Consider the following 23,915-nt stretch of genomic DNA (forward strand, 5'->3'; position numbering starts at 1 on the left):
TGACAGGAGGTAGGGGAGTTTTTTTTTTGTTTTTTGTTTTTTTTTTTTTTTTGAGGGAGTTTATTTGATACCTAGATCTGTTTCAGAACCACTAGTGAAGGAACGCCTGGCTGGCTCAGTTGGAAGAGTGTGAGGTTCTTGATCTCAGGATTGTGAGTTTGAGCACCACATTGAGTATAGAGATTACTTAAAGAAATAAAACTTAAAAAGAAACCAGTGACATTGAGATGATTATAGATGTGTCCTTGATGATATTTCTCTTGTTATAGGATTTTCTTGGAACACAAAGAACTCAGCCAACTGAGAGCCCCAAAGTGCAGAGATATGAACTCCATCCTGATGTCAATGTCTATCTAGGACTGACATCAGAACATCTGAAAGAGACCCCTAACTTGGAAATAAAAGAGCTGAAGGAAATGGGTATGGCCTTAACCCACATAAGTATTATTTGATACGAATGTATTATGAGAGTTGCTGGCTACAACTAATCAACTCCTCCAAACTGTACACTGGGAAAAGGTGATGCCTTAGGGAAAAATCAAGATGCTTGAAATTACTAAGCTAAATTTTTTTGGCTTCATAAACACTTTGGCTGGATCCAGCACTAAGCAGTAACAACCAGTTTATTTCTGGCATGATTATTCTTAGGAATTTATTTAATTCACAAATAAAAATGGTTTTTAAATTCAATACTATTATCTGTTCATTACAGAAAATTTGAAATCATACAGAGAAGAAAGTTACTTACCATTGTAATTCTGCTACTTAGAAATAATTTATTAATATTTTGATATTTTCCTCCATCCTTTTCCTGTAGCCTTACAGCTTTTTAGAACATTTAGAAATCTTAGAATTCAGAGCTGAAAAGGACCTTGCAATCTATCCAGCTTAGTATCCTTATATTCCAGATGAAAAAGCTAAGGGCTAGAGAAGTTGTTGTGGCTTGCTTAGGACTCCAGGGCTTATAATAGAGCTGGAATCCAGGCCAAATGACCATTATCTCTGCCTCTCTTTGGACAGGGTTGGAAGCCTCCAGAATGACCCCCCAAGCTCATTACTTTAGCTCCTTCATCCTCTTCTCTGCAAGCTGTACACCATCAACCAGGGTGATGGGTGGTCAGTTCTGGTGTTATTTTTTGAATTGATCTTTCCCATGATGCAGGGTCTTCTCGGGCAGTGTTTTGGTACTTTTATCAGATGCTCACCAAGAGCATAACTTTAACCGACATGAATATTCAGACTCCTGTGTGTATAAGAAAAAGCTATGAATTTAGTCCTTAGGATTCAGGGGTCTGTAATCTGCTAGTCCTGACAGTTATGTGTATTTTTTTTTTTAGTTATGTGTATTTTAAATACACTATGATGTAAGCTTAGAACATTTTCCCCAGGGTTTGATCTCTCCCCAATTTTCTACTCAACTCACGTCTAAATGGAAATTTTCATTTGTTAGAAATACCCTCTCACCCTTTGTGAGGGTATCTGATAGTCTTCCACACCTATGAAGGGAATGGGAAAATAAAAAGCTGCTTTCTCTATTCTCACACCATTCGAGCTGCATGGCAAGGCCACTTAGCGGCATGTGATCACTTTAATGCTTGTTGCCATTCTTTCCAACAGGCAGTCGGCTTCAGTCACCCAGGGGTCCTTCTTCTCCCACTGGGAAAGCAGCACCAGATCCTCGGGTCCTAGGTCCAAGTATGATGGCTAAGGAGACTCAGAACCAAGACACTGCTTCTCCTGCCTGCTCTGTGGTGGAAGAGGCTAGGAGCCCCAGCCCAGGGCAGACCAGCCTCTGTAGCTTTGAAATCAATGAAATCTACTCAGGCTGCCTGGACAGGGGGAATGACAAAGAGGAGGAACCCCCAGGAGATGGTTCATCTTTTGAGGATGCTGGACCAAGCCAGGCAGATGAACTGAAGTCCATGGAAGAAGAGTTGGAAAAGATGGAGAGAGAGGCATGTTGCTTCTGTGATGAGGATGAGAGCTCTTCAGAAGCTGGCACAGAGCTCTCCTTTGAGGACTGGGATTGGCAAAATGATTCCCTTAGTTCACCCAGCCTGCTTGAGGCAGCCACAGGCAGTGTGGGCAATAGGCGCTTGACTGAGGAGTACATCAGTAAGTGTGTGCTGAACCTAAAGATTTCACAAACAGTAATGCATCAGAATGCCCATTTGCTCAGGAATATCCAACAGAAAATCGATAAGCTTGAGATGATACAGAAGGAGCAGGAGGAGTGCAGGTCTTTGTGGGCTTCTTCAAGAGAGTTTGCAAACATCTATGACTTTCCTTCAGCTGTGGGCCCCCCAGCATCCAGCTATGTACCTCCTGTCATGCAGCTGTCAGGAGGCCAGTGGCTGGGCACCAGTGGCAATTGCTTAACACTGACAAGGCCTTCTATAGTGAGAGACTTCCAAGGGGGACATTTTGGCAAAAAGTCCAGGAAAAAAAGTGACTGTGGCTGGAAACCTGTCACCCAAGTCTCTGAAGAAAGCACTGGGGATCAGTCAGAGAAGAGCCATCAGGTACAGCTAAGAAGTGGGAGATAGGGCAGCATGTTCTATAGGTCAAAATATTCAAGTATTGACAATTTTACATGATTGAGTTACTAAATATGGTATCTTGGTCAGGTATTAATCCCCATTCTAAATTGTTTATTCATTCACTCATTCATTCAGTAAACATTTATAGAGCTAGAGGCTGTACATTAGACCCTGGGATATGATGATGATTGAACCACAGGCTCTACTTAGGAGTAGTTCCAGTGTGGGACAGAGGGGCCTGGTCATCAAAGAAGACAGCTTAAAGGAGCTGAGAAAACACCATGGGGACTGGCCTAGGAGATGTATCTTGAGGCTTAGTGAGGTTGCCGAGTGGCTCCTCCATGAACTCCTTAAGGGCAGAGCCTGGGTCTTACTCATTCTGTGCCCTAGCAAGGGTACTTGGCATGTAGAAGGTACTTGATAGATGGTCATTGAGGGAATGAATAAATGAATTAATTTGAATAAGTTCACACATAGAAAGCTGTCTGCCTCTTGAATCACAATTTTATTTTATTAATTTTTGAAATATTTTATTTATCTGATACACACAGAGAGAGAGCAAGTACACAAGCAAGCAGAATGGCAAAGGGAGAGGGAGAAGCAGGCTCCCTGCTCAGCAGGGAGCCCACAAGCTTGATCCTAGGACCTGAAATCATGACCTGAGCCAAAGACAGATGTTTAATCAACTGAGCCACCCAGGCACGCCTGGAATCAGAATTTTAGAGATGGGTTAGCCATATCATTTTAGAGAGTGTGAAGCTCAAGATCAGTGACTTAAACTTCATAAAGTCCAGGTGTTATAGAGATGGTGTTGGGGTAGGAGAAGTCATCCCCATTGGAAGAAGGATTTTATTACTAAAGTTTTTTATAATTGCTGGTCTATAGAGATAAAAGGCTGGTCAGCTTTTAGTGGGTTTTATTATACTTTGAAAATTCTCCACCTATAGTGCATCCCTTTATTCCCTGCACCAGGCAAATGGCCCCCACCCTCACCCCACCCTCCTACTGCACCACTGCCAAGGCCCACAGGGGATTAGGGGCTGGTTTCTTTACTCCTAGTCTGGTGTTCTTTCACTGTACCCTGCTGAATTTCAGTGAGACTCCAGTCCTCACTTAAAACGTTTGGAAAAGCATTGGCATTTGTTTTTTGTGTAAAGAGAAGGCAGAAAGAATTTACTTAGACTCTAATACTTCTATTTCTGTTGAAAATTCAGATTTGCTAGAAAATTGTTGGAAATAACTTTTCTTGTATATTATGTTTTGGTTATCTCTTGCTGTATAGTAACAACAACAACCAAAAACGAAACTTAGTGGCTTAAAATAACAGTGATTTATTATTTTTCAGAATTCCATGTTGGGGCTAACCCAGGTGATTCTTTTACGCCATGTAGCTTGGGCTAGGATCACTCTCTTGACTGTATTCAGCTGGAGGCTGGGCTGGGCAAGAAGGTCCAAGGCCTCATTTATATGCCTAGTGTACTGGGCTCCTCCTAGTGGCATCTCTCTGCACTTGACTTTCTCATCATTCAATAAATAGTCTCACCCCATCTTCTCTATAGCATGACAGCTGGCTTCCCAAGTGAAAGCAGAAGCTGCCAAACCTCTTAAAAACTAGTCCCAGCCCTGGGGACAATATCACTTCTGCTTTTTTCCGTAGGTCAAAGTCACAAAGCTAACTCAGATTCAAGGGGAGGGAAGTCGATTCCAGCTATTTTGTGGCAGTGTGGACAAGAAGGGAAGGAATTGATGGCAGGTGTCATTGAAAACTATCTACTAGTACATCTGATTATATATAAAACAATTATACCACATTGAGTTTTTCTTTAAAAAGTCTGCCCTTTCTACTATAATAAAGGAATATGGCATTTCCAACTAAATGGATTTTTCAGATAATTGAAATTCATTCCTTTAATTTCTCAGTTATTAAATATTTAATCATGCCAAATGAAACATTACAAACTTCCTGTTATCCTAAATCCTATTCTGAATATATTCTCAATATTTTCTAATCTTTCTTTGGTGACTGACATTTTTTAGGACATGTGTTATTTGTTGCTCCATGATAAAGTTGTTGCCTTCAGCTCCTGCTAAGGAATCTTTGCCCCCATGCAAAATCCTCTGGAGCTCATACTTCAGGGAGCTTATGACCATTTTTATGCATCCTCTCACCTTTGGACATCATGCTGCTATCCCAGTGCACCACATTTGCTACCTTAACTTGCTTCAGGTTAGAAAATATGATGAACTAAGTTTGTGAAAATTGTAATAAGCAGATCCAGAATTTTCTCTTTGGGATAAAATATACAGGCTTTAATTTACTTCTATTTCCAAAGTATTGTAGCTTTTATTTTACTGTGTCCTATTTTCATAGCATCCCCAACTGGTGAATTCAGGTTACTACTTTCTGTATTATATTGATGACAAAGCTGAAGCAGAAGACTCTCTTAGATTATTCTGAGGAAGGATTAGACTAGAACCCAGGACCCAAAGCTCCTGCCACAAAGCTTGCTGACTTAGTAATAGTATAAGGGAAAGTTACTCGATTTTTGAAGTCTGTTTTATCTGCTCATTCTTCACTTGCTCCCAGTCTGGACTGGCTTCCTGGGGGCCAGCATTTCTGTATAAGGACCTCCAGCCAAAAGATGAGTTACTAGATATGAAACATGCAAAGGGAAATAATCTTCGTAAGTCTGGTTATTTTTGTATATTTAGCAAGAATGACTTGAAAAATAGAATGTGAGAGTGAAGAGGAATTTCTTTTATCAAAGTACTGAAACACATTTACTACTTTTTAAGCTGCCAACTTTTTGTGGACCTGGAAAACAGAGCCCTTGTGAACAATCACAGCCCACTCAAGGAGCCAAGCACAGTTTGGAAAGAAACAGGAGCCCAAATACCAGCAGGTGGGGTAACATTTTATTCTTTGTGTCACCAGGCCTTTAGACACCCATGTGGTCCCAAAACCACTAAATGATCTTCATGTGTCTTGTGACAAAGAGATTGGGTGATGAAGAATACTAACAGAAATAGATCTTGGCAGGTTTTCTATTTCAAGTGGGTAGGATGAGCCATATAATGGAAACCTGTAGGAGAAAACATCCAAGGTAAAGGAACTGGCAGGCTAATCAGGCAGAAATCATCATTTGTCAAAAAGCAAAGCACCTTTCCTTTCCGAAGCTTCCCAGATTATTTTTCTTATTAAAAGAAATGCCAAATATTCCAGCTGTCAGTGCCCCAGAGACCAAACTATTTGGAAACTGGGGTTGTTCAAAATAAGCATCCCTGACTCCAGAGGAGGGGTTGACCAGTATAACTGTTACCATGCAGCCTTTGATTTTCAGCCAAATCAATGAAATCAGTCAGCTTCAGTACAAATTCTAGGAAGGAGAGCATATGTGTACCCTGAGTTTTTCAGAATTTAGGTAAAACAAATTTTATTTTGCATAGGGGCAATTATTAAAGGGCCAGTAAATGTGTTTCAAGAAAGACTGTCTATCAATTTTAGTTTTCCTTTTTCTGTTGTTAAATGGTAGCTTTAATCCATGGCTTTGAAGTCAGTTCTCCTGGAAAAAAGTAACTTTTTGTTTCTCTCCCAGTGGTAACTGAGACTAATGACAAGAGTTTTCTGTTCCCTTCACATTGGTAAATGTGCCCACTAAAGGAGAATCAAGGAAAATGCCCAGAAATTTTAGTTCAATGTACTTTACCTTTACAAAGGGAATTACTGTAGAACCAACTAACTGGCCTCAAAGGGGTTAGAGCTCACATCATTGAGAGAAGCAGGTGTGGTGACAGTATGGCCGTTAGATGACAAAGCAAAGCCATAGTTGTGGCCTCCCCTACCTCCATTCACCCTGTTCCCCCAAAAGAACAAAAAACAGACAAAAGAAAGTTTGACATTTTGCTACCAATTCACCTAGTTTTTTTGTATGCTTTTAAAAGTTTAATCTTTTTTTTTTAAGATTTATTTATTTATTTATTCATAGAAACACAGAGAGAGAATGAGAGGCAGAGACACAGGCAGAGGGAGAAGCAGGCTCCATGCAGAGAGCCTGACGTGGGACTCGATCCAGGGTCTCCAGGATCACACCCTGGGCTGCAGGCAGCGCTAAACCGCTGCGCCACCAGGGCTGCCCTAAAAGTTTAAATTGTAATTATATACAGTTACATTTATTTATTTATTCACTCATTCATTCATTTTTAAGTAAGCTCCACACCCAGTGTGGAGCCCAATGCAGGGCTTGAACCACAACCCTGATATAAAGACCTGAGCTGAGATCAAGAGTCAGATGCTTAACCAATTGGGCCACCCAGATCCCCCCATATAGGTACTTTCATATCCTGATTTTTCATCTTAACATTAGAACATTAGAACAAGAGCATTATCCCACATTATTAAAAAACATGCTGGGGGTGCCTGACTGGCTCAGTTGGAAGAGTGTGCAACTCTTGATCTCTCTCTTATCAACCTAAATTCTGTGAATTTGAGCCCCATGTTGGATATAGGGTTTACTTAAGTAAATAAAGATTAAAAAAAGAAAACATCCTATAAATTCAAACTTGTTGGATTCCCCCCCCCCATTGTTGAATTATAGCATGTTTCATGCTTTTATCCATTTTGAATAGGGCTGCAGTGACTTGTAGTGCAGCTTTTTCTACACTTTGGGTTATGTCCTTGATGGATTGATGGAAGTAGAGTTACTAGGTCAAAGGATTTAAACATTTTAAAGATTCTTGATAGCTGCTGCCAAATTGCTCTTTAAAGGAGCCAGCCAGATCTGCCCTTTCCAGTTCAGCAGTGTCTCTGTGTCTTCCCTGATCCAGCAGGGAAGTAGGGCATTCACGATGACAAGGAATTCATACATATGCCACAGGTCACATATTTTCAAGGAGTTACTTTGGTAGGCGATGAGATGTATATGTAATCATGGATATGTAGAGGAAGAAAGATTCCCTTAATTTTCAGATGAGGAAACCTTGGTCGTGAAAGGTTAAAGTATGCCACAGGCAGGCATCTGGTGAGTGGCAGGTAGTGTCTTGAACTTAGTGAGAGTAGGCTGAAGATCTCTGAATGTTCTTTAGACTCCTTGGTGCCTTGTGGCCATTTTTGCAAATATTAATTATTGTGCTCTCACTGATACGCAGGTGGGCTTGTTACTGGAGATTCTGATGGAAGGGTAAGGAACAGTTAATTGTATCATCACCTGTGTTCTGTGGCATTGTTAGGGGGCTCTGCTAGGGCTCAGAAGTCTGTCTGGTGAAACTGGGTTTCAATTGTGGATTTCTTCTCCCTCTGAAAATTTCTCAGGAGTGCTTTTAGAATCATGAAATCTGAACTCGGAAACTGAAAAAAATCTTCAGAGATCTTCTAACCTAGTCCTTTCATTTCTTAGCCATGGAAAGCCTAAAGAGTCCAGTGCCCGAACCAGGCTGACTCAGTTTAATAGCGCACTTGTCACTGTGTCAAGCCACCCCAAGGGACCTCTCCTGTTGGCTATCCCTGACCAGGGCTCTATGAGGTAAGGAGTTTTGTGATCTGAACATTGAGTCTGGCGCTCTCTGGTGGTAGTCATTCAGCTTCAGGAATGGCTCTGAGAGTAGGGGGACTGTCCTCTGGGTGGGCTTGTGGGTTCAGGGTTGTGTCAGAAACTTGAGCAAACTGGCATATTTGTGTCCACCCTTCCCCCAATTTAGGATGAGTCTGGAATCTGTATCTTCTGAAATCTGTAATGTGAGGTTAAGAAATAATGAAGATGATGGAAATGTACACTTAAAATGGAAAAGTGAGTAAAAAGTCATAGATTTTGTTGGGCCAATGAAATTTAAAGTATATTTCTAATCTGGTTTTTATCTCTAAGTACACAGCTCGTATTGCACCAGCCTCCCACATTTCTTTTCTTCTATTGGATCATTTTAGTTTAAAAGCAAGGCCTTTTTGATTATAAATTGCAGAAAGGAAGTGCTTTTTTCTTGCTCCTCCTCCTCCTCCTCCTCCTTTTTTGTTTACCACCTAGTCAGGAAAAATAAGCTTTTATTAAGATGAGTTTTTTAAACATTGTTTAAATGAATACGTTTTGTGTTATTAGCCTAAAGAAAAGAGATTGTCAAGCCCACCACTATGTATACTGTTCTGTTTAGTGATTTATTTTTCTGGGAAAAACTTTTTTCATTTTTGGACTTTATAGGAAACATTTCCATTATATATGTGTTGATGCATATTATATAACAAGTGTAGCAAAACAATACACAGTATAGAAATTTAATGTGTAACATTCATTATGAAAGTAGAGAGCATGCAGTGTCACTTTTGCATATCCTGTGGGCATTTCCTTTTGTAACAGTTTTATAAGTTTAAAAGGATATGGTATCTGTGTTTTTTAATACTAATGTGTTAAATAACAATAACAAAAGTTTAGAACATTTGGAATGAAGATGTGCTCATGCAGACACACATTAAAAAAATACACACACACATATACACACATACACACACACACTCCCAAAATATGAGCTCTGTGTAGTCTAGAGAGGCTAGACAAACTCAGAGAGAATCCTTTCCACTAGTCTCTACAGACTGGGGGCTATAGATGTTATTTTATTATAAAATTTTCACAGCAAGAATGTCTATCTACAAGTTTTCTGCTACTTTCCATTACCAGAATTCAGAAATGAACTGAAATTCTTTCCTTCCCTCTGTTACCAATTCTCTTCTCCCCTTCAAGCCAAACAGGGCCAAGCTAAGGTTGATGCAATTCTAAAAAGGCAATTCTTTTTACAATATGAGCTATAAAATATAAAAGTATAAGGCAGCTCTTTAGGAAGCAAAAGCTTTTGTTTCCAGTGCTCACAGTTCTATGTTAAATGCTGCTTTCTCTTCTCTCCAGTGGAGGTGAAAGAAATGGCAGAGAGAGCAGCTACTGGGCAGCTGATGGTACCACCATGGCATCCTCAGAGTAGTATGACTCTAGAGGGTGAGGCTAAAAATGAGCCTGATTCCCTGCTACAGCTCCCGATGAGGGACCCTGAGAAATTGGGCTGGCAGTGCACTGTAGAGTATCCCAGGAAAAATGATGAGCCAGGAGGAAATGGCAAATGTGACAAAACGGACAACGGTGACTGTGACAGGGATCAGCATGGCAGACAGCCTGGGCCTCAAAGCTACATCAGTAAGTTCAGTTGGAGGCATTGGGATAGGTGAACTCTATCAAGTTGTTAGTAAGCCTCCTGGCATATTTCCTTTGCTTGGTCTTTTCTCCTTTTCTCTGGGAACCCTGAATTACCTGGGAAAGCAGCGTACCCTTTTGATTCTACTGTCCTTCCAGAAGGTAAAGAAATCCAAAGATTTGTGAGTTTTTCTGTTACTGGAGCAGATCTGTTTGCTCAAAGGAAGCAGAATAATCTCTATACAATGATCCTGTCCCTGGATCTGACCTGGCAGGGAAATGAATCTTTCTTACTTGAGTGCAGTGGTAGATAGATGGCCATTCCCTACTGCCCATTTCCTTGCATTGCATTTTAAGCCAGAAAAACTCCACTGGCTCCCAGAGATTCTATGCCAGAAGAACCTAGAGACAAAAGGCATTGACTGTCATCACTTTATAGAATTTATAGGTTTAAACTGAAAGCCATGTGGTTCCACCTGTTTATTTGTTTGAAAGTAGGGCATGGAATATTATTTCATAGTTGTTTACCAGTCAAAGAAAGATGCATCTAAAATTATCACTTAGGTAGACAATCTAGTGGCTTGGGCTCTTTCAGTATTTAGAATCTGTTCCTTATTAAGCATTGCTTTAGAATGTGTGGGCAAAAGGATTGATGATACAAGACTATGTATTGGGGCCAGGCCAAATCACTTTCTGGACTGAACTTGACAGATGGGACATGGCCACCCTTGGCAGAATATTCCCACATCTCTTCTCTCACACCACTCTTCTCTCCTTCCATGCCATCTAAATATCACTGAATGACTATGGCCCTGGTTGTGTTAAAATCATTAGGTAACAGGCACCTGTCTCTCAGAAAAAATGAGCAGCCAGAGCATAGTGAAGTCTTTCAAGCAAGTTCTGATGCATCTGTGGTCATTGAGAAATCTTACAGTGTAAGTAATATGGCCTGCAGAGCCAGGTTGAATCTGACAAAGTAGAACTGAGTTGTTATATACTACGACAGTGAAATGTTGTCTATAGTAGTTCTTTTTTGTTGGGAGTATGTGTTCTCACGTGTCTGACACAAATGAGGAAGTTTTTCTTCCCCGCCTAAATACTTTTTGAGTCAATTCAACTTAGAGCATTGTGTATCTTGGAGCTTGTGCAGAACACAGACAAGTGTCAGATTCAGGAAGCCCTTGAGCTTCCTGTCTGGTTGGATAGATGAGACCAACTCTGGAAGCCCAGTGTGAGGTCAAGTATCAAAGCTTGTAGCCCAACAGGTGACTGAGGTTTGATTGGAGTAGGAAGAACAAGGCCAGGGTTGTGATGAGAGTGCCTTTGCCTAGAATGTCCTCTAAGACCCAAATTCAGCTCTCAGCAGAAAGAATGTGTTCATGCCTGATGACTGCACCTCAGCAGGATCAGTGTATTGAGGTTCTAACCCTGTTTTAGGGTTTTTTTTTTTAAGATTTTATTTATTTATTCATGAGAGACACACAGAGAGAGGCAGAGACACAGGCAGAGGGAGAAGAAGGCTCCATGAGGGGAGCCCGACTCAGGACTGGATCCTGGGTCCCCAGGATCACACCCTGGGCCGAAGGCAGCGCTAAACCACTGGGCCACCAGGGCTGCCCTGTTTTAGGGATTTAACATGTCCTTAAAGCATGCAGTTGGGCTACAGTCCAGCCAGGCTGAGGGACCAGAATTTTTCAATATTATGATATGAGGACACAGTCACTTAAAGAATATAAACAGCAACTGAAAATGAAATAATATAAAAATACAATTGTAGTAACATTTTTCTTTTTCTCACATGAGACCTGGAAGGATAGGCCGTGTTAAGTATACTGGCTTGACTGGAGAAGCAAGTCTGTCAGGAGAGTGGGGAGAGTATGTGAGGCCAGGCTTACCTGAGAAGTTTCAATTTGATATGAGAGGTAAAAGGGAGCAGCTGCCAAGTGCATAGGAAGAGGAGGCTTGTTGCAAAAGCAGCATCCAAGGAAATAAATCACGAAACCTCTGCAAAGAGATGACTGAAGGTATAAAGAGGAGTTAGTTGCCTGCCCATGTGGTAATCAGTGCCTGCATGTGGAAAAATCAGCAGAAAAGGAAGAGGTGGAACAGAGATGTTGAAGAAATAATTGGTACTTTTGAATTTTCAAATTTTATTTTTATTATTGAGATTGCATTGTTATTTTTATTTTAAAGCTTTTTTTTAAATTTACTTGAGAGAGAGGGAGAGTGCAGACATGAGCTGGGGGGGAGAAGGAGAGAGAGAATCCTCTAGCAGATACCCACAGTGAGCTCAGATCCTGAAGAAGCAAGCTCCATCTCAGGGACTTGGGATCATGACCCAAGCTGAAGGCAGATACCTAACTGACTGAGCCACCCAGGCGCCTTGTGTTGCTATTTTTAACATCATGTTCCTTCGCTTGCTTTTAAACTGTAGCACCCAGGGAACTCTTCAGTTGCTAGAGATCTCAGCTTCCTCATCTGGAGGACAAAGCATCTGTGGGTGTTCAAGCTCCATCCCAGCTTGAGTTGTCTAGGGCCTTTCTTAGTATTTCGGAACAGAAAGGTCACCCAACTCCCTCCCCCTCCACTGTGCAGATGAAGATGATGAGTCCCAGGACTGTCATTTGCCTCACTTGCTGCAGAGGTTTCACAGCTCACTGGGGAAGGAAGTCAGAGGCAAATGTTTGAGCAGGCAAGAAGGGCCAGCTCAGAGAGTATCACTCTTACTACTGGGTAATTTTAGATAACCCCATTATTAACACTGTATCCAACTATAAAGGGATTTGTTTACAATGAACACCAACCTAAAAGTGATTTCCTGCATTGTTAATAGGATCAGTCCATGCGATCAACTTGTTCACCAGAGTCTTCTGAGGACATAACAGATGAATTTTTAACTCCAGAACATGAATATTTTTATTCCTCGACTGCTGAAGAAAACTTAGCTCTAGAGGTAAAAACCACAGTGTAGGGTAAAGTATTTTTCAGCTTTCTCTATTGCCTTACTCCTTTTAAAATAGCTTAAGTGTATAATATTGACTTAGCAGTGTTTTCATGTGTTTTGAAAAGACATCTGAAAAATAGAGAGTTTTGAAAATGGAAGGTCATATGCAGTTTCTCCCAACACTGCGGTTCCTGCATTTGTACAGGACTTTGTACTTTTTTTCAAAACACTTTTCTTCATGCTACCTAATTCACATATCGTTCCTTTGGAGAAGAGAAGAAGGCCTGCTGTTATTCCTCTGTGTGAAGAAGTAGTAGGGAATTAGCCCTGGCCTGCCAAGCGTCAATAGCAGGAGAGCCAGCATCAGAGGCCAGGGCTCAGCATGATTGTGAGGTTGAGCAGTGCATGGGGCTTTCTCAGGAACTGGCCTAGCTTTGACAATCACCTATTTGTACAGAGTATTTTCAGTTATAAAATGAAGCTGCTTGGATTTCCTTATTTATAGAATTTCTACCTCACCTTCCTGCTAACCTGCCACCTTTTTTGGACCTTTTACCAATACGGAAGATGGGGTGGAGGAAAGGGAGGAGGGTTGTATGTCTCAAACACAACATTTGACTGACAAGAATTCAGTGATACAACAGAAGCATCATTTCCACTATTCTGCACTTCTGATAACTCAGAGCAGTTTTTCATTATTAATCTTTCAACTATTCTTGATTTTACTGTGAGCAGACTGGAATGTTAAGAAAATCTTTAATAAAAAGATAAAAGTATATGTATATATATATATACACACACACATACACACACATACTATGTACATATGTATATGTATATATACACATATATAAAATGTAACATAGAGAAAAGTACACAGCTCTTAAGTGTGCAGCTCATGGACTTGCACAGATTGAACATGTTCATGTAACTAGCACCAAGATCAAGAAGCAGAATGTCATCTGTCCTCCAGAAGACCTCCTAGGCCTCCTCCTCCCAGTCACTGCACCCTCTCAAATGAACCAGTGTTTTGAATTCTCACCCCAGAAAGTAACTTTGCAGTCTGGGCCATTTTTCCAAACTTCTTTGGCTTTTCTTTTTCTTTTTTTCCCCTTATTTAATTAATTAATTTATTTAATGATTTTATTCATTTATTTGAGCGAGAGGAAGGGAGAGCACAGAGGGGGAGGGGCAAAGGGAGAGGGAGAAGCAGACTCACCGCTGAGTAGGGAGCTCCATGTGGGGCTGGATTCTAGGACACTGAGACCATGACCTGAGCTGAAGGCAGATGTAAACAACTGAGCCATCAAAGTGCCCCCCAACCTTTTTTTGCTTTTCTGATGAAGGTCCTAGGAATCAAAACATCTTTGTTGGAAGGTTGGAGAGGAAGGGATAATGAAATAAAGGAGGGAAAAGTCACATAGTTCCTCCTCACAGTGGGAGGCAGGGGAAGCCATGTTGAGGAGGAACATAAAGTACAAATGAGTACTTAGTGTCTTTGAAACAGGTTTATTCTTTTTCTATAAAAGATGCAAGAACCTTACAAGGATTTTCAAGGTTTAAGAACATCAAGAGATTCTCCTTCTACCTTCTGATTATATGTCAGCCTCCAGTGACCCTGCTTTCTTTGCTCTTTTATTCTTATGTAGACCTCCAGTCCCATAGAAGAGGACTTTGAAGGAATACAAGATGTATTTGCCCAACCTCCAGGCTCTGGTAATAAGCTCTTTCTTTTTTTTTTTTTTTAAAGATAATTCAAGCTTTTTTCTTTTATTTATTCATGAGAGACACAGAGAGAGAGGGGCAGAGACACAGGCAGAGGGAGAAGCAGGCTCCATGCAGGGAGTCTGACATGGGACTCGATCCTGGGTCTCCAGGATCACGCCCGGGGCCGAAGCCGGCGCTAAACCACCGAGCCACCCGGGCTGCCCTGGTAATAAACTCTTAAGGCAGATTCCTTTTTACTTGCTTTCACTTTCTATTGGATGACAGATCTTTAGAGCTGGAACAGTCCTTAGAGATAACCTCCTCCAGGGCTTTGATTTTTACAGATGAGGGCTCAGGGATTTCCCCTCATTAGAATGAATCTCCTGCCCCTCACCAGCCTCCTGACATCCACATATCATGTTATCTGTACTTGCCTTGCATTCTTTTTTTTTTTTTTTTTTAAGATTTTATTTATTTATTCATGAGACACACACACACACAGAGGCAGAGACAGAAACAGGCTCCATGCAGGGAGCCCGACGTGGGACTCGATCCCGGGTCTCCAAGATCACGCCCCAGGCTAAAAGCAGCGCAAAACCGCTGAACCACCCAGGCTGCCCTTGCCTTGCATTCTTAGAGCATATGTTTAGTGGTTGCTGCTGCTGCTCCTCCTCTCCCACTTCTTTCTCTCCTCCTCTTTTTTTTCCCCCCTCTAGTCTTTTAAAAAAATATTTTATTTATTTATTCATGAGAGACACACACAGAGAGAGGCAGAGACACAGGCAGAGGGAGAAGCAGGCTCCTTGCAGAGAGCCCGATGTGGGACTTGATCCCGGGTCTCCAGATCAGGCCCTGGGCTGAAGGTGGTGCTGAACCTCTGAGCCACCCAGGCTGCTCTTCCCTCTAGTCTTTCGTTAGATTTCTCACCCCTTTGTGGCACATAGCAGATGCTTGGTTATCTTCACTGAGCTGAATTGAAGGATTTGCTCAGGCCATACGACTGGTTATTGGCACAACAAAAACTGGAACTTGCTCTTCATGTCCTTTTCTACTCCAAAAGGCATTTTCCTTTGCTTGCTTAGCATCTTGGCAAAGAGTTAATAACAGCCGATAGAGCATAGTCAACATAACATCCTTCCCTTGGGAGGCCTTGGGTTCTATATAACACAGCAGCTGCTTTCTGTTACATGAGAAATTAACTTTTTTTAAAAATATTTTATTTATTTATTCATGAGAGACACACACACACACACACACACACAGAGAGAGAGGCAGAGACACAGGCAGAGGGAGAAGCAGGCTCCATGCAGGGAACCCGACGTGGGACTCGATCCCAGGTCTCCAGGATCACACCCCAGGCTGCAGGCAGCGCCAAACTGCTGCGCCACCAGGGCTGCCCAGAAATTAACTTTGGATCAATAGCCCGGGTGTGGCATAAGATAAGGTAGAAGTGAACCACTGGTTCTGATATAGACATTTTAAAAATTGTACACTTTTACTCTTTTAAGGTATACAACCATCTATTTTAAAGCCAGAGTTACCCACTTATTGAGCCATGTAGCTGTCTGTTTTCATGTCTCAGCATTCTGAACCCAGGCATAGTGGGCTTGAGTTCTGAACTTTATTCCCTTCCTCCTGCTGGATGCTCTGTCTTCCACCTCTAACTTGATTCATGCCCCTGTCACAGTCAAGAGCATTTTAAGAAGCAATAAGCTTTTAGATGAACAGTTAAATTCTCAGGACAACATGTATTAAAAGTCCCCAGACCTGGGTCTTAGGTTATCCACTTCCTTCTGTGGAACCTCTGCCCATGATCATTTTCTGTGTGAACCTGGCCTATGTATAGCCATTTCACTTCTGTTTGGAAGAGGGTAGAGTAGGATAGAGAAGTTATGGGGCAGATAGGTAAAAAACCTAGGGCTAAGTTTGATACAGATATCCGAAATACATGAAGAAGCCTCTGATTTACTCATTTCCTGCTTTGAGCCTTTTTCCCCCTTTTCCATTAGGGCTCTAACATATACTCCTTCAATACCAGGTGTTGCCACAGGTACCAATTGGACCCATGCTGGGTTCAAACCCAGTTCTGCCACTGATTTCCCGCACCTCCCTTGCATTACCTTGGGCAAGTCATTTCACCCCAGAGCCCTACTCTTCCTTTGTATAAAATAAAGGAGAGAGACTCTAAAATCTCTAAGTTTTCCTCCAGCTCTAATTGTGCTTATTAGGAATTCCTTTATGCTTTCTAGATATTTGAAAGAAAGTCATGAAAAGAAGAACCCCAATTTTTCTCTACTGTTGGGGTTTCAGATGTTCTTGGTACCTGCTAAAGATGACGTTGCTTTGGTGGGCCTCCCCTTTGCCCACCAGACTATGTGTTCCTAAGGAATGGCAGAGGGATCATGTGCATTTGCCAAGAAGCCAGGCTGCTCTATCTGTCCCCTTCTCTATAAACCAGAGCAGTATAGTGGTGGGAAGGAAAATGGATAGTGGCCCTGTCTGCCCGAAGGTCTGCAAAGTATCTTACTGAGAACTGGTGGGGAATATCTTCAGACACTTGATGTCAGGGGAAACAGAGCATAGTTGAAATAGCCGCCCCCCCCCCCCGCCCCCCTTAAGTGGAGTCTGTTAGCCAAGAGGCACAGTTAACATCCTGGGAATGCCCAGCTAATGGTCTTTTCTATTTGGATCTTTAATGAACAAACAGTTCTTGGTTTCAACGCCCCCTGGTGTCTGTTGACAGGAACCAGGTCAGTTTGCCTTCCTGAAAAGACAAAACAACATTTGTCTCCAGAAATAACCGAGTGGTTATGACTGAAAAGCCAGTAAATGGCTTGATTGTATTCTGAGAGTCAGAATATAGTTACCCCTTCTGAGCAAGGAAAATAAACTTTCAGAGCAATCCTCTTCAGCACTCAATCCAAACCTAATTAGGAAGTACTTTGTTTATCTAGATTATTTCTTATTCTGGACCAGACCAAGGGAAATTCTAGGAAATGAAAGTAATAATCTGGGTTGGCAAAAATTCAGTTAAAAAATGTATTTACTTTATTGTTTAAGGTGAAGAAAATTTCCAAATGAGAAAAAGCCTTGGAAGGAATGCTGAGATTTTGACTAGGTCTCAATTCCAACCTATACAAAGGTATGTGCTAGTATTTTATTTGTAGTTTCAGCCTCACAGAAGTAATGTTAAATGATGATAATATCCTATATTTATATATTGCTTGTCCTCAAATGTCTTAGCTACCATGTCATAAAAATGAGCTTTGGGCAGCTTAGCTTTCTTAGGATTTGTTCAGCAAGATTGTGAAGGATTGTGAAAAGGAGTCATTATCTGTATTCAGATCCTGACTCTGCCTTTCCATCTCTGTAACCTTGGTCAGGTTTCTCAACCCCTCTCTTCTGTTTCTCCATTTGTAAGATTCCAGGAACAAGAATACTTACAGAGAGTGCTGACATAGAAATTGAAAGTAATAACATAACTCCTGGCATTTAATGCAGAGAAATGTTCATATAAACCACATATATAGGGGCACCTAGGTGGTGCAGTTGATTGAGCATCTGACTCTTGCTTTCCACTCAGGTTGTGAGGATCTTGAGATCGAGTCCCTGGTCAGGCTCCACGCTCAGCTTGGAGTCTGCTGGGAATTCTCTCTCCCTGTCCCTTTGCCTCTCCTGCTTGTGCTCAAGCTTTCTCTCACTCTCTCTCAAATAAATAAATAAATAAATCTTAAAAAAAAAAAAACCCAAATACATGAATGTTTATAGCAACTTTATTTATTTATTTTAGTTTTGCAACTTTATTTGTAATAACCAGAAATTGGAAACCCAAATGTCATCAAACGAGTCAATGATTTAACAGACTGGTACATCCATACTGTGCAATACTCCTCAGCAATGAAAAACAATGCACTATTATTGATACATGCAACAACCTGGATAAATCTCCAGAGAATTGTGCTGGGTGGAAAGAGCAATCCCCCAGTTATTTACTATATGATTTCATTTATATAACATTCTTAAAATTATGAAATTATAGAAATTAAGAACAAATGAGTGATTTCCAGGGGATAAGGAAGAGGTACGCAGTAGGAGAGAAGTAGATATGCCTATAAAAGGGCAGCATGAGGGATCCCTGTGGTGGTGGAAATGTTTTGTATCTTGACTGTATCAATGTTGATATCTTGGTTGTGATATTGTTCTATAGATTTGCAAGATGTGGGACGCCTGGGTGATTTAGCGGTTGAGTGCCTGCCTTCAGCCCAGGGCGTGATCCTAGAGTCCCGGGATCGAGTCCCACATCAGGCTCCCCGCATGGAGCCTGCTTCTTTCTCTGCCTGTGTCTCTGCCTCTCTCTCTGTCTCTCAAGAATAAATAAATAAAATCTTAAAAAAAAAAAAAAGATTTGTAAGATGTTACCATTCAGAGAAACATGGGTAAAGTATGTTTCTTTAAACTTGATGTGAATATGCAGTGACTTCAAAATAAAAAGTCTGATTTAAAAAACTAGTAGTAGGGGTGCCTGGGTGGCTCACTTGGTTAAGAGTCTGCCTTCGGGTCAGGTCATGATCTCAGGGTCCTGGAATTGAGCCCTGCTTCTTTGGGCCCCAAGATCAGAGGGGAGTGTTTCTCCTTTTCCCTCTTCCTCTGTGTACTTGCTTGCACTCTCTCTCCCTTTCTCTCAAATCAATCAATCAATCTTTAAAAAAAACCCTATAATAGATGTAAAGTGCCTGGTACAATAACATTCAATTTACTTTCCCTCTTTCTAGGCCTCAGCTTCTTTATCTATAATAATTATAGCTACTATTTCCTGAACAGCTACCATATACCAGGTACTCAGTTTTCTCAGATTTAATTCACGTAACAGTCCTCTGAGGTATATACTGTTACCTCCATCTTGCGAATAAGGCAAGTGAAGTTCAGACAGTTTAAGCATTTTTTTTAATAAATTTATTTTTTATTGGTGTTCAATTTACCAACATACAGAATAACACCCAGTGCTCATCCCGTCAAGTGCCCCCCTCAATGCCCGTCACCCATTCACCCCCACCCCCCGCCCTCCTCCCCTTCTACCACTCCTAGTTCGTTTCCCAGAGTTAGGAGTCTTTATGTTCTGTCTCCCTTTCTGATATTTCCCACACATTTCTTCTCCCTTCCCTTATATTCCCTTTCACTATTATTTATATTCCCCAAATGAATGAGAACATATAATGTTTGTCCTTCTCCGATTGACTTACTTCATTCAGCATAATACCCTCCAGTTCCATCCACGTTGAAGCAAATGGTGGGTATTTGTCGTTTCTAATGGCTGAGTAATATTCCATTGTATACATAAACCACATCTTCTTTATCCATTCATCTTTCAATGGACACCAAGGCTCCTTCCACAGTTTGGCTATTGTGGACATTGCTGCTATAAACATTGGGGTGCAGGTGTCCTGGCGTTTCATTGCCTCTGTATCTTTGGGGTAAATCCCCAACAGTGCAATTGCTGGGTCGTAGGGCAGGTCTATTTTTAACTCTTTGAGGAACCTCCACACAGAGGTGGAGCCTCCAGAATGGCTGCACCAGTTCACATTCCCACCAACAGTGTAAGAGGGTTCCCTTTTCTCTGCATCCTCTCCAACATTTGTGGTTTCCTGCCTTGTTAATTTTCCCCATTCTCACTGGTGTGAGGTGGTATCTCATTGTGGTTTTGATTTGTATTTCCCTGATGGCAAGTGATGCAGAGCATTTTCTCATGTGCATGTTGGCCATGTCTATGTCTTCCTCTGTGAGATTTCTCTTCATGTCTTTTGCCCATTTCATGATTGGATTGTTTGTTTCTTTGGTGTTGAGGTTAATAAGTTCTTTATAGATCTTGGAAACTAGCCCTTTATCTGATACGTCATTTGCAAATATCTTCTCCCATTCTGTAGGTTGTCTTTTAGTTTTGTTGACTGTATCCTTTGCTGTGCAAAAGCTTCTTATCTTGATGAAGTCCCAATGGTTCATTTTTGCTTTTGTTTCTTTTGCCTTCGTGGATGTATCTTGCAAGAAGTTACTGTAGCCGAGTTCAAAAAGGGTGTTGCCTGTGTTCTCCTCTAGAATTTGATGGAATCTTGTCTCACATTTAGATCTTTCATCCATTTTGAGTTTATCTTTGTGTATGGTGAAAGAGAGTGGTCTAGTTTCATTCTTCTGCATGTGGATGTCCAATTTTCCCAGCACCATTTATAGAAGAGACTGTCTTTCTTCCAGGGGATAGTCTTTACTCCTTTATCGAATATTAGTTGACCATAAAGTTCAGGGTCCACTTCTGGGTTCTCTATTCTGTTCCATTGATCTATGTGTCTGTTTTTGTTAAGCATTTTTTTCTAAGGCTGCAGTTAGTAAGTGGCTGTGTCAGTCAGGATAGCCTAGGCTATGCTGTATAACAACTTCCAGATTTTAGTGGCTTAAAACAGCAAAAATTTATTTTTTTTTTTGCTCAGACTCCATGTCCATCGTTGGTTCTCTAGAAGTGTTCTGTGCTATATTACCTTCTGTCCAAGAGCCAGGCTGAGGGAGACTCCATCCTTGTACTTGGTTGCTGAGGCAGGAAAAAGGGAGCATGAATTGTGGACTGTCCTTAAGGTTTCTGCCCAAAAGTGACTCACATCACTTTCATTTATATTTCACTAGTTAAAACAAGTCATGCAACCATTTATATAAACCAGGAGAGCCAAAAAAAAAATGCTCTCCTACTGTATGCTTAGAAGAGAAACAAATACTCTAGTGAACAGAATTAATAAAGTTACAACTCTATCTAAAATCCATGCTCTTCCTTTTGTACCGTTGGTCTCATAGGATTGTTGTAAAGCTTAAAAACATGAAAACATATGGAAGAATTTAGCATAGGATCTGGCTTGTAGTTTGTATTTAACAGATATTGAAATTGAATCCTAGATAGTGGTTAGAATATAAACAGGTCAAGTTTGTTTTCAGTATTCTTTTCTGCTCATTTTTTGGCATAAGTCTCTCTTGGCCTTGCCTGATTATCCATGCAGGAAGCTGTCTCACAGGTAGTAAAGCCCCATGGCTCTGCCCTTTGCCCCAGCCTCCATCTCCGGCAGATTTCCTGTGCTCTGTTGATTTCCTCAGGAACTTGCTCACTGTCATATAGTATCACCAGCTGATTTCAGATGGGCTGACCCTTAGAGGGTATTTATTCAATCTCTGGAAAAGAATCTGAGGCCCAGAGCCAGGCCCAGACATGCCTGAGAATACGTGGCTAGTCATTAGCAGAGCCAGGACCAGAACCTACTCTCCATTTTTTAAAAAAATTATTCATGAGAGGGCAGCCCTGGTGGCCCAGTGGTTTAGTGCTGCCTTCAGCCCAGGGTATGATCCTGGAGACCTGGGATCGAGTCCCACATCGGGCTTCCTGCATGGAGCCTGCTTCTCCCTCTGCCTGTGTCTCTCCCTCTCTCTCTGTGTCTCTCATGAATAAATAAAAATCTTAAAAAAAAATAAATTATTCATGAGAGACACAGAGAGCGAGGTAGAGACAGGCAGAGGGAGAAGCAGGCTCTCCGCAGGGAGCCCAATGTAGGACTGAATCCCAGGGATCATGATCTGAGCCAAAGGCAGATGCTTAGCCACTGAGCCACCCAAGCATCCCCTTACTTTACATTTCTGAGCTTCAGGAAGTACCCTTCCTGCTGCTTCTCACACTGGGCTGATTACCCGGTCTCTTGTACTAGATTAGTGCACTCTGCTAACAGGGGATTCATGTAATTTTTTCACTTTCTCTCTTACAGTACTGAAGGTGAACAAGAGGAGACATTAAAGGAATCACCAAAGGAGCTGAAAGACAAAGACATGTAGGGCCACCAAAGGGTTGCCTGAGGATGTTGTGTAAAGTCTTGGTTTTAGGAGAATAGTATTTCCTTATTTGTAAGAGAATAATTTCTTCCCATTTTTATGTATACATTTAAAGTGAGCCTGTTTCTTCTTTCACCAAAAAGCTGTTATGATGATGTGATCTAAATTAATAGCATCTTGTAATCAAGGAAATATAGTGGTAATGATGATGATATTAATAAGTGTAAACTTGAAGTAGATGAGATCTGTTTTCCACATAAATATACTTTCATCCATGGAAATAGTTATTTTTAGCTGCTGTGTTTCAAGTTAGTATCTCTTTTTTTAGGATATTCTCTAATATTCTCTTTAAGATACGTAAAATATTCTAAGATAGTCTTTAATTCTGGCCTACTGCCAAATAAAGATTGTTGTCAAGAACATCCTTTAAAAGCACCCATCAGGAATATATTGTTTGATTTTTCTAGACATCTCCTAATTACTTTGTGTTTTTAATTTCTTAGATCACTGACAGACATTCAAGACCTGTCTAGTATCTCCTGTGAACAAGATAGTTCTTTTAAGAAAGTCTCATGTAAAACACCCAAAGTAAACCATGCACCTACCAGTGTCAGCACTCCGCTCAGCCCAGGTAATCACTACAGGGAGGAGTGTTTGGAGAGAACAGTTCCTATCCCATTGACTTTTGGGAAATCAGACCGTGAGAACAGACTGGCAGGTGTTTCTTCATAGTACAGAGTTGTCTCTTTAGCACCAGAGCTGATGAAGATAATCCCATGAGGGGCCAAGTAGGGGTTGTTGTTGGTGGTGGTTATTAAGCAGCTATAGGTAGATTTTTGACTTTGGTGGTAGAGACACACAAATACAAACTACTTTATACTCTAGCGCTACTGAATTTAGTGCAAATATGTTGGATTTTCTAGTTTGTAACTTAAAACCTATTGTGCTTAAGGAAACATAGTTTTCAGTCCTGCAACCCCAACAGCCAGCATCAAATAGCCTCTCTCTGGTGTCCTTAGTTCTCGTATATTTGTGGTTCAAATAATTTCCTTTTATTTTGATGGCCAAGTTTAGAGACTATCATTTTTTTTATATTGAGGAGCTATGTCTCATATCAGCGGTTATTTTGGTTATTAACAATTTGGAGAATTCTTGGTATAGACAGAGTTCTGTGTTTTTGTTTTTAAATAATGTAAAGAATTTGGACACTAATTGCCCTCTTTTCTGCAACAGGGTCGAGTTCTTCACCTGCCAGTGGGTATAAAGACTGCCTTGAAAATATCACATTTCAGATTAAAACAGGGTCTACCTCATGCTGGAACAGTCAGGAATCTGTTCAAACTTCGTCTGATAGATTTACAACTGTTCGAGAGAAAGCAAAGAGCCTAGATTCCTTTCTTACTTCCTCTGAAACTATCCCTTCAAAATTGACCAGTCTTGTAAGTATATCAACCCCGCTTTCCATACTATTGGAGTCAGCCCCAAAACCTTGGGGATCCCAAGTGCCAAGATTTCTCCAAATCCATTTTCTAAAGAAAGCAAAAAATAAGTTAGATCTTCCCTAGGCCTCCCTGGTGTGTCTCTATGAGTCTGTATATTGTAGGATAGATCTTGGGTTTTTATGCCTGCTCCCCCCCACCCAATCAATGTCTGGCAGTTTCTTTAAAGAGCCAAACTACCACAGCTTATAATGCTACCTTCGCCTGCACTGTA

General features: G+C 41.1%; 1 protein-coding gene and 1 long non-coding RNA gene across 19 annotated transcripts in view; one reads left to right on the forward strand and one right to left on the reverse strand.

The window, feature by feature from the left end:
* TEX14 (testis expressed 14, intercellular bridge forming factor) overlaps positions 1–23,915 on the forward strand; it is a 115,819-nt gene that overhangs the window by 77,973 nt on the left and 13,931 nt on the right. For all 18 annotated transcript variants that reach the window (XR_013354305.1, XR_013354306.1, XM_077852482.1 and 15 more), the window contains 13 exons: positions 270–420; positions 1,618–2,522; positions 5,337–5,443; positions 7,934–8,059; positions 8,235–8,323; positions 9,425–9,706; positions 10,538–10,638; positions 12,537–12,656; positions 14,297–14,363; positions 17,415–17,496; positions 22,139–22,201; positions 22,706–22,833; positions 23,436–23,641. Coding sequence is in view for 16 of the 18 variants with exons in the window: in XM_077852482.1 (XP_077708608.1) it covers positions 270–420; positions 1,618–2,522; positions 5,337–5,443; positions 7,934–8,059; positions 8,235–8,323; positions 9,425–9,706; positions 10,538–10,638; positions 12,537–12,656; positions 14,297–14,363; positions 17,415–17,496; positions 22,139–22,201; positions 22,706–22,833; positions 23,436–23,641 (2,427 nt within the window). In the remaining 2 variants the exon portion in view is untranslated. The remainder of the gene's footprint in view (positions 1–269; positions 421–1,617; positions 2,523–5,336; positions 5,444–7,933; positions 8,060–8,234; positions 8,324–9,424; positions 9,707–10,537; positions 10,639–12,536; positions 12,657–14,296; positions 14,364–17,414; positions 17,497–22,138; positions 22,202–22,705; positions 22,834–23,435; positions 23,642–23,915) is intronic.
* Positions 5,442–10,086, reverse strand: LOC144286266 (uncharacterized). Its single transcript, XR_013354307.1, has 2 exons — positions 9,821–10,086; positions 5,442–5,623 (listed from the first exon to the last, which is right to left on the reverse strand). It is a non-coding gene; the product is annotated as an uncharacterized LOC144286266 (long non-coding RNA).

This window comes from Canis aureus, chromosome 16, assembly GCF_053574225.1.
Source record: "Canis aureus isolate CA01 chromosome 16, VMU_Caureus_v.1.0, whole genome shotgun sequence".
Classification (NCBI taxonomy): Eukaryota; Metazoa; Chordata; class Mammalia; order Carnivora; family Canidae; genus Canis; species Canis aureus.